The sequence below is a fragment of the Palaemon carinicauda genome, chromosome 31, assembly GCF_036898095.1.
Source record: "Palaemon carinicauda isolate YSFRI2023 chromosome 31, ASM3689809v2, whole genome shotgun sequence".
Classification (NCBI taxonomy): Eukaryota; Metazoa; Arthropoda; class Malacostraca; order Decapoda; family Palaemonidae; genus Palaemon; species Palaemon carinicauda.
The window spans coordinates 59804598-59815987 of NC_090755.1; the positions used below are offsets into that span (position 1 = coordinate 59804598).

The following is an 11390-nucleotide window of genomic DNA, read 5'->3' on the forward strand; positions in this document are numbered from 1 at the left end:
TACATTCCTACACATTCTAGTAAAAATACATTAAATATCACTGATATCTTCATGCGGCCCTCTCCTAGACATTAACCTTTTTTTTGCAAACTGAGGAATCTGGAAGTTGCATGTTTATGCGCTGAATATATATATATATATATATATATATATAGTATATATATATATATATATATATATATATATATATATATATACATACATACATTGCGTAAAGCTCACTGGGACATGTAATGATCAGATAAAAAGAAGTGGTTTTGGGGTTTTCTTTGCATCTCTCTCTCTCTCTCTCTCTCTCTCTCTCTCTCTCTCTCTCTCTCTCTCTCTCTCTCTCTCTCTCTCTCTCTCTCTCTATATATATATATATATATATGTGTGTATATATATATATATATATATATATATGTGTGTATATATATATATATATATATATATATATATATATATATATATACTGTATGTTTATGTATGTGTATTCACCAGTGACAATTTGGACGACCATCTGTATGTTGTCATCATGCTGTCTTGAAGAAGACAGAACGAGTATGGTCTAAATTCCAAAGAAGGCCATAGCTATGTTTCCTGAAGTAAAATACATTGCATAGATTGGTGAATGCGGTGGGCATTTGGAGAAGATGGTCAGGAAACTGTTTTCCTCAATACTATACAGTATTCTCGAAGTTTTAGTCCAGCTGTTACCAAGTTGTGGAATGATCTTCCTAATCGGGTTGTTGAATCAGTAGAACTTCAAAAGTTCAAAGTAGGAGCAAATGTTTTTATGTTGACCAGGCTGACCTGAGTCTTTTTATTGTTCATATATGACATATCTGTTTTTGACATTGTTAATAGTTTATATAGGTCATATCTGTTTTGACGCTGTTACTGTTTTTAGAATGATATATTGTTAATTTATTCTCATCATTTATTTATTTCCTTATTTCCTTTCCTCACTGGGCTATATTTCCCTGTTGGAGCCCTTGGGCTTATAGCATCTTGCTTTTCCAACTAGGGTTGTAGCTTGGCTAAAAATAATAATAATAATAATAATAATAATAATAATGAATATGGGAATATGTATCTTAGTGGGTGCTAAGCATCCTTATGTTCGTAAGTTTTCATCCCAGCTCCTAAAAAGTGAACTCGCGCACTTATCTGGCAAATGGCGAACCTTTTTTTCTCATTTACCGTCAAGCTTCGGTATTCACTTACTGCCTCTGTTCTCCTTTAATATTAATCTGCTTTATCTTTTACTTCTTTTCCCCATCTTTTTAGTTTTTGCTACGTATGAGCTATATAAATATGTTAGCCTTGCTTATGTATAGTTAAATTATTATTGATTTTGTTTAATCCCGTGTCGTTAGTGTCTCACTGGATTTACATTCACGGGAAAGTAATCCTAAAGGTTCCATGCATGTTTTGAAGTCATTTCCTCTCTTCTGTGAGAACAAACAAAAACAATTCTTTATTCATTTGTTTGTTTAAGATCAACACGGAGAGCTTGAACCCCTCAAAATAAAAGCGAATCCCCTTCTTTAGTTTTCTTGAGAATACTTTCCTTTTCTCTCGTGATTTCCATTCCCACTTCTTCCTTTTCGCTTTTCTCTCGTGATTTCCATTCCCACTTCTTCCTTTTCGCTGTTCTCTCGTGATTTCCATTCCCACTTCTTCCTTTTCGCTTTTCTCTCGTGATTTCCATTCCCACTTCTTCCTTTACGCTTCTCTCTCGTGATTTCCATTCCCACTTCTTCCTCTTCGCTTCTCTCTCGTGATTTCCATTCCCACTTCTTCCTTTTCGCTTCTCTCTCGTGATTTCCATTCCCACTCCTTCCTCTTCGCTTCTCTCTCGTGATTCCCATTCCCACTTCTTCCTTTTCGCTTTTCTCTCGTGATTTCCATTCCCACTTCTTCCTTTTCGCTTTTCTCTCGTGATTTCCATTCCCACTTCTTCCTTTTCGCTTTTCTCTCGTGATTTCCATTCCCACTTCTTCCTTTTCGCTTTTCTCTCGTGATTTCCATTCCCACTTCTTCCTTTTCCCTTTTCTCTCGTGATTTCCATTCCCACTTCTTCCTTTTCGCTTTTCTCTCGTGATTTCCATTCCCACTCCTTCCTTTTCGCTTTTCTCTCGTGATTTCCATTCCCACTTCTTCCTTTTCGCTTTTCTCTCGTGATTTCCATTCCCACTTCTTCCTTTTCGCTTTACTCTCGTGATTTCCATTCCCACTTCTTCCTTTTCGCTTTTCTCTCGTGATTTCCATTCCCACTTCTTCCTTTTCGCTTTTCTCTCGTGATTTCCATTCCCACTTCTTCCTTTTCGCTTTTCTCTCGTGATTTCCATTCCCACTTCTTCCCTTTCGCTTTTCTCTCGTGATTTCCATTCCCACTTCTTCCCTTTCGCTTTTCTCTCGTGATTTCCATTCCCACTTCTTCCTTTTCGCTTTTCTCTCGTGATTTCCATTCCCACTTCTTCCTTTTCGCTTTTCTCTCGTGATTTCCATTCCCACTTCTTCCTTTTCGCTTGGCAAGGAATCTGGCCCACAGAAATTGAATCTCCTGTTCTATTTCGGTGGTCTTCTCTGGCCCCTATGGTGAAATAGAAGACGAGACATAAATAAAGCTTCGGCGAGTCTTACTATCGCTCAAACCTGAGATGGATTTTCAATGGGGTAGTTTCTGTTTTCGAGAGAGAGAGAGAGAGAGAGAGAGAGAGAGAGAGAGAGAGAGAGAGAGAGAGAGAGAGAGAGAGATAACTATTTTTATTAGATACGGATGATTATTATTATTATTAGCCAAGCCACAACCCTAGTTTGAAAAGCAGTATGCTATAAGCCCAAGGGCTCCAATAGTGAGGATATGAAATAAGGAAATAAAGTGCAAGACAAATAATGAACGATCAAATTAATATATTTTAAGAAAAGTAACAACATTAGAATAATCTTTCATATACAGTATAAACTAAAGAAATTAAGATATATCTCTCATATATGAATTATTAAAAGAAACTTATGGCAATCTGTTCTACATAAAAACATTCGCTCCAAGTTTTAACTTTTGAAGAAACAATTGAGAAAGGTAGGACTTAGAAAGTCTAGATGAGTATCGAGATTGGAAGCAGCATCCCTTAATTCTTTTTCCCTCCCTTTATTTTTTCTCATCAGGTCAGACCATTTCTCTCATTCCTCTCGTTATCTTCTTCCAATCTTTAACCTCATTCCTTATCTTGACCCTTCAACTCTTGCTTTCACCATCCACCCTCACCGCTTTGATAGACCTACGCTTATCTCTTTATGTGACCTTCCTCCCTCATCATCTGCTTATTTGACCTCCTTTCAGCTACTAGTTTTATCTTTCCTTGCTTCATATTATTGCTCGACCCCCTCCTCACAGCTACTTGTTTGATCTCATCCCCTCGTTTGATCTTCATCCTCTTCTTGTTTGACTTATTCCCCTTCTATTTGTTTGACTACCCCCTAGCCTGTTGTTTGACTCATTCCCATATTCACTTTGTCCTGCATGTTACTTTTCCGACTTCTTATTTTTTTTCTATTGTTTCCTAATCTCTTGGAACCCTTTTATCATCTCGTGTTGACCTCTTCTCTTATTTATTTGTTTGATTGCCCCCTTTTTCTCCTAACACGTCCTTCCCCCCTCGACTCATTGTTTGAACCTCATGCTCTCAACTTATTTGACCCCATGCCCTCAACTTGTTTGATCCCATGGCATCAACTTGTTTGACCACATGCTCTCAACTTGTTTGACCCCATGCTCTCAACTTGTTTGATCCCATTCCATTAACTAGTTTGACCCCATGCTCTTAATGTGTTTGATCCCATGGCATTACTTGTTCAACCCCATGTTCTCAACTTGTTTGATCCCATGCCATACACTTATTTAATCCCATGCCCTCAACTAGTTTGACCCCTGCTCTCAACTTGTTTAACCCCATGCCTCAACTAGTTTGACCCCATGCCATCAACTAGTTTGATCCCCTGCCCTCAACTTGTCAGACCCCATGCCTTTACTTGTTTGACCCCATGCCCTAAACTAGTTTGACCAGATGCCCTCTACTAGTTTGACCCCATGCCATCAACTTGTTTGACCCCATGCCCTCAACTAGTTTGACCAGATGCCCTCAACTAGTTTGACTCCATGCCATCAACTTGTTTAACCCCATGCCATCAACTTGTTTAACCCCATGCCCTAAACTTGTTTGACCCTATGCCCTAAACTAATTGGACCCCATGCCCTCAACTAGTTTGACCCCATGCCCTCAGTTCGTTTGACCGCATGCCCTCAACTAGTTTGACCCCTTGCCCTCAACTTGTTTGATCCCATGCCCTCAACTAGTTTGACCCCATGCCCTCAATTTGTTTGACCCCATGCCCTCAATTTGTTTGACCCCATGCCCTAAACTTGTTTGACCATTACCCTTAATTTGTTTGACCCCATGCCCGAAACTTGTTTGACCCTATGCCCTCAACTAGTTTGACCTCCTGCAATTCATCACCTTGCACTTACTTGTTTCCCAGTTATCTTTTCTCTCTTTCTCTTTCTCTTCTGTCTTGGAGATCATTTTTCTCCCACCCCCCATTACAAACACCCAAGGCCTTCTGCATCAGTAGGAAGAATATTTCTGCTCTGTTTTATGGCTCAAGGTTTTACCTGGGACCAACTTTACAAACCAAGATCACTTTAAAATATATTTTGCACAATATTTAGGGAGAATAAAATCTCTGAATATGATGAAGTTTGAGGAGTGTCTGTGTAAAACGCAGTTGGTTAATTTTCATCACATCAAGATCTTTAATGAGTCAGAGATTTATTTTTATATTCACATACTATTGCGTGCATATGCAACCACAATTACAACAAATGCAGCTGTTTCTAGTCCACTGCAGGATAAAGGCCTCAGGCATTTCAATTCATGTCTGAGGTTTGACCAGTTTTCGTCACCAAGCTTGTCAATGCCGATTGGTGTTTGTGAGAGATTTTCGTCTGATCGCTCACAGCAAACCAACCTAGAACGAGTGGCCTTGACTAGTACAGTATTACTGATCATGGCAATACGCATACCTTTCACCTCGTTAAGGTATTCTCTCTCTCTCTCTCTCTCTCTCTCCTCTCTCTCTCTCTCTCTCTCTCTCTCTCTCTCTCTCTCTCTCTCTCTCTCTATATATATATATATATATATATATATATATAAATCTGTGTGTGTTTTGTGTTTATTGTTATTAGGACGTATTCAGTCACGTTAAACTACATCACCAGCAAAACGCATTTCGAATAACAGAGGCAAATTTGCATTTACCACAAGATGCTTCGAACACACGTCCACCTTTCACCAAAACTCAGTTTGGGATCCCTTTTCCATCGTCAGCAGGGCTTTAGAATTAATGTTACAAGAATCCGGATGAGTTCAAAATGCCATTTCGAAATTACATTTGACTCCTGTAATACTTCATTTGTATCGTAAAACCGATGACTTTTGTCTATCCAATTCTCGTTATAGTTTCATCTCAATTTTAAAGGTTTAAAGGTCGCCCATGAATGGCAGAGACAATGCTCTAGAGACTGACCTTATATATACATATGATCAGCGCCCAAGCCTTCCCTCTTCTCTCAAGCTAGGACCAGGTAGGGACAGTCAATGGCTGTTTATGACTCAGCAATTAGAGCTATAGAGACAATGCCATAGAGACTGACCACATATATACATATGATCAGCGCCCAAGCCCCCTCTCCCCTCAAGGTAGGACCAGGTAGGGCTAGGCAATGGCTGCTGATGACTCAGCAGGTAGAGCTATAGAGACAATGGCCTAGAGACTGACCTCATATATACATATGATCAGCGCCCAAGCCTTCCCTCTTCTCTCAAGCTAGGACCAGGTAGGGACAGTCAATGGCTGTTGATGACTCAGCAGGTAGAGCTATAGAGACAATGCTCTAGAGACTGACCACATATATACATATGATCAGCGCCCAAGCCTTCCCTCTCCCCTGAAGGTAGGACCAGGTAGGGCTAGGCAATGGTTGTTTGATGACTCAGCCGGCAGAGCTATAGGCTCCCCCAAAGCCCCCATCCTTTGCTCACAAGGATAGTGAGGTTGCAAACACCTCAAGAAACTATCGAGGTATAGTGAGTCTCGAACCCTAGTCCACCAGAACACTGGGGAGGGACGCTTCCAATAGGCCGCCACAACCCTATTATTATTATTATTATTATTATTTTTATTATTATTATTATTATTATTATTGTTATTGTTATTTCATCTTTATTATCGTTGATGTTATCAGTTATCTTACATACCTGCCGTAATTTTCCAAGGTAATAAAAGAGAGGGTCGAAACGACAATTCCCCACCACTGATTTGTTATGTACCGTACCAAAGCATTGGACCAATATACACATTTCTTGCATATCTACGATATGGGACGGTGGTGAAAGCGTCTGTTCCCCGTCTGGATAATAGCATTAAAGGATTTTAAAGGATTTAAGAATTTTATTAACTCTAGCGTCCCTTCTCAGAGTACATTACAAAATATACAAAATTACAATTTGACTTGCACTGCTAAACAGGAAGTTTATTTCCCGTTCACGATCTGACTTTAAAGGCCGCTCATCAATGGTAGAGGCAAGGGACAGTGGTAATGCCCTAGCTAACAGAACAATGCAAAAGCCCCCATCTCCACCCATGCTAGGACCAGGGAGGGTCGGCAATGGCTGTTGATGATTCAGCAGGTAGGTCTATAGGCTCCTCCAAAGCCACACCTCATCCTAACGTCACAAGGATGGTCAGGTTGTAGACACTACAAGAAACTATCGAATATGAGTAGGTCTCGAACCCCAATCCGGGAGATCGCTAGGCACGTTTTCAGTAGTTCACCACAACCCAGATTTTTTTTTTTATTTTCCAGTAGTTCACCACATCCCAGAATTTTTTTTTATTTTTCAGTAGTTCACCACAACCCAGAATTTTTTTTTTATTTTTCAGTAGTTCACCCACAACCCAGAATTTTTTTTTATTTTTCAGTAGTTCACCACAACCCAGAATTTTTTTTTTTATTTTTCAGTAGTTCACCACAACCCAGAATTTTTTTTTATTTTTCAGTAGTTCACCACAACCCAGAATTTTTTTTTATTTTTCAGTAGTTCACCACAACCCAGAATTTTTTTTTTTATTTTTCAGTAGTTCACCACAACCCAGAATTTTTTTTAAATTTTTCAGTAGTTCACCACAACCCAGAATTTTTTTTTATTTTTCAGTAGTTCACCACAACCCAGAATTTATTTTTTTATTTTTCAGTAGTTCACCACAACCCAGAATTTTTTATTATTTTTCAGTAGTTCACCACAACCCAGATTTTTATTTTTATTTTTCAGTAGTTCACCACAACCCAGAATTTTTATTTTTATTTTGCAGTAGTTCACCACAACCCAGAATTTTTTTTTATTTTTCAGTAGTTCACCACAACCCAGAATGTTTTTTCTATTTTTCAGTAGTTCACCACAACCCAGAATTTTTTTTTATTTTTCAGTAGTTCACCACAACCCAGATTTTTATTTTTATTTTTCAGTAGTTCACCACAACCCAGAATTTTTATTTTTATTTTTCAGTAGTTCACCACAACCCAGAATTTTTTTTTTATTTTTCAGTAGTTCACCACAACCCAGAATTTTTTTTCTATTTTTCAGTAGTTCACCACAACCCAGAATTTTTTTTTATTTTTCAGTAGTTCACCACAACCCAGAATTTTTTTTTATTTTTCAGTAGTTCACCACAACCCAGAATTTTTTTTTATTTGTATATTGCTTTTCATGCAGTAGAATTATCTTAAGTTTATTAAAAAGCAGTTTAATATAGATTTTTTATGTTTACCTTGTTTCTTATCTTATTAATTCATATTCCACTTTGAACAATTTCAACCAGGTTACGATATGAACAGTACGTCTTTACGCAAGAAAAGTGAATTATGTCTCTTATATTGACTTACATTTATTATTATTACTAGTACTTGCTAAGCTACAACCCTAGTTGGAAAAGCAGGATGCTACAAGCTCAGTGAGGAAAGGAAATGTACTACAAGAGAATTTTAAAAAATAACATTAAAATAAATAGATCACGTAAACTATAAAAACTTCAAAATAAGAGGAAGAGAAATAAGTCAGAATAGTGTGCTCAAGCGTACCCTCAAGCAAGAGAACTCTAACCCAAGACATTGGATTCCTTTGGAAGGAGTCCTCAGGGATTGAATTGGATTTAAATATATCGAAGAAATCCGTAGTTTTCTTCAACGTATTCTGGATCTAATTCCTTTCTCCTTTAAAGAGGCAAAAAGAGATAAAGTGTTTATTCAATTATCTATTTATATAAAAATATGCGTGGAGTAGAGCGAGAGATTTCAAACTAAAAACGTGATTCTTTTATTTTTCTCTTCAAGTATTTTTGTTGGGATATTTTCACGTTGTGTTTATGTTTCGTATTTATATTTCATTAGTCCCTATATATGGCATTGAACCGCGCCGAAGTTGAAATAGAAAACGGAATGAAAAAAAAAAAAACCTGATTAGTAATATAGAAATAATCTTTTAAGAATCCTTGAATTTCCGAGGGCATCTCCCCTCCTCGCAACAATCCTTGATATCGATTCCCCCACCCTCACTCCCTTCACAGCTCTCCTTCATGCTCGTATATTCCAGCGGAATCATAATTGCAGCATTGTATTCACAGAAGTGACTCGAACGCAGATCATTTTGCAACTGGCACATTCCAGAATCACTTCAACGTCTGAAACTAAATTTAAGATTTCGTGTTATTTAAGATCCTGGCTACGTTGTAGAAACCGTATGGCCTGGACCAATACCACTATTATATCATTAGTTTACGCGACCCGTCAATGTGAAGGCTAAATATTTACATAGATGTGCTCATACGTACGCACACACGCCAGGGTATGACTACTCTCTCCCGTACCCGAGGGATGGGGAGAGACGGAGTAATTATACGTCTGGCAATGCCTCTTTGCGTGACCGGAAATATATATATATATATATATATATATATATATTTATATATGTATATATATATATATATATATATATATATATATATATATATATATATATTTATGTATATATATACATATAAATTGAATGTTCCGTTTAACAATATTTTCTTGCGTTTTGTCTCCATTAATCCTTATCTGTCATACTACTGCACACAATAATTCTGAAGTATATAACTTCAGGTATCTGTCTGCTGTTCCTCTTCCATCCGCTCACGCCCAATATAAAGCAAGTTCACCCAAATGAATGTCTCTACAATGCAACTGACAGAAAGATCCAGCTGCTAATTATTGGAGAGAGAGAGAGAGAGAGAGAGAGAGAGAGAGAGAGAGAGAGAGAGAGAGAGAGAGAGAGAGAGAGAGAGAGAGAGATTATGAAGAAATGCTTTTCCATATACGTTTAATTGTGTAGATAAATACATCTTGATAATTATTCATAAAACAGTTATACATGAGTGCGGTTGCGATTTCAAATTCCATCCAGGGATAATAGATTCCTCAGAAATACGTTCTTGGTATCCTTGTGACATAGAGATGGTACAGTTATAAATTTACGATTATTATTATTATTATTATTATTATTATTATTATTATTATTATTATTATTATTATTACTTGATAAGCTACAACCCTATTTGGAAAAGCAGGATGCTATAAGCCCAAGGGCTCCAACGGGGAAAATAGCTCAGTGATGAAAGGAAATAAGGAAATAAACTACAAGTGAAGTACGGTAATTAACAATCACAATAAAATATTTTAAGAACAGTAATAACATTAAGATAATTCTTTCACATATAAACTAATAAAAGTTCAAAAACAAGAGGAAGAGAAATAAGATAGAATAGTGTGCCTGAGTGTACCCTCAAGCAAGAGAACTCTACCCCAAGACTGTGGAAGACCATGGTACATAGGTTATGGCACCGCCCAGGACTAGAGAACAATGGTTTGATTTTGGAGTGTCCTCCTACAAGAGTTCCTTACCTTAGCAAAAGATTCTCTTCTACCCTTACCAAGAGGAAAGTAGCCACTGACCAATTACAGTGCAGTAGTTAAACCCCTGAGCAAAGAAAAACTGTTTGGTAATCCGATTGTTGTCAGGTGTATGAGGACGGATGAGAATATGTAAACAATACGCCAGACTATTCGGTGCATGTGTAGGCAAAGGGAAAATTAGCCGTAACCAGAGAGAAAGATCCAATGTAGTACTGTCTGGCCAGTCAAAGGACCCAATGACTTTCTGGCGGTAGTATCTCTAGGACTAAAGTTGTTCCCAGAGAGTTGCTTACAAATCCATCTAAGAGGTTAATTGGCTCTGTAGTAGAGTGGTACAGTTGCTTACAAATCCATCTAAGAGGTTAATTGGCTCTGTAGTAGAGTGGTACAGTTGCTTACAAATCCATCTATGAGGTTAATTGGCTCTGTAGTAGAGTGGTACAGTTGCTTACAAATCCATCTAAGAGGTTAATTGGCTCTGTAGTAGAGTGGTACAGTTGCTTACAAATCCATCTAAGAGGTTAATTGGCTCTGTAGTAGAGTGGTACAGTTGCTTATAAATCCATCTAAGAGGTTAATTGGCTCTGTAGTAGAGTGGTACAGTTCTAAGCTAACGATTTCTGGGACAAAAGTTGATACCCAGACTGTTGCTTACGAATCCATCCAAGAGGTTTATTGGGAATATCAGATATGAAAGCTACGACTTCGTATCCATCCGTCATTTCCACTTTGTCACGTCAAGAGGCTCGTTGACTATTGGCATCTCTGTCTCTCTTCTGCTTTGGGATGTATTGACAGACCGTTTGGTGCTTGGGAAGGGGGAAAAGGTGGGGTTGGAAGGGGGGGGGGGTTGAGTGAGAAGAGAACCTTTGTCGTTGATAGCTAGAGATATTGTTATTGTTTTTTCTTTCTCTAGGCTTTTGCAATTGCTTTGTTTTAATTAGTTGATAAATACCCCCCCCCTCTCTCTCTCTCTCTCTCTCTCTCTCTCTCTCTCTCTCTCTCTCTCTCTCTGTGCACTATTTCAATTTTGAAGTTGTCGTCATTGAATAGACTGAATTTCTTTATGTTTAAGCATTATGATCTCTCTCTCTCTCTCTCTCTCTCTCTCTCTCTCTCTCTCTCTCTCTCTCTCTCCTCTCTCTCTCTCCCAAAGAGCAAGTGGAGCCTCTGCAGATGGACTAATAAGTCTTTGAGACATCCAAATTCTTGTAACTTCTTGTAATACACATTCTCTCTCTCTCTCTCTCTCTCTCTCCTCTCTCTCTCTCTCTCTGGACTATTTCGATGTTTCTCGTGTTAGTATAGACTGAAGCATTTCTGTATCTTTATATTT

General features: G+C 38.0%; 1 protein-coding gene across 1 annotated transcript in view; it reads right to left on the reverse strand.

The window, feature by feature from the left end:
• Nucleotides 1-11390, reverse strand: part of LOC137624762 (uncharacterized) — a 161093-nt gene that overhangs the window by 17842 nt on the left and 131861 nt on the right. The window contains exons 15-16 of the mRNA XM_068355714.1: nucleotides 4517-4608; nucleotides 1552-2581 (exon numbers count right to left, since the gene is read on the reverse strand). Coding sequence (XP_068211815.1) covers nucleotides 1552-2581; nucleotides 4517-4608 — 1122 coding nt within the window. The remainder of the gene's footprint in view (nucleotides 1-1551; nucleotides 2582-4516; nucleotides 4609-11390) is intronic.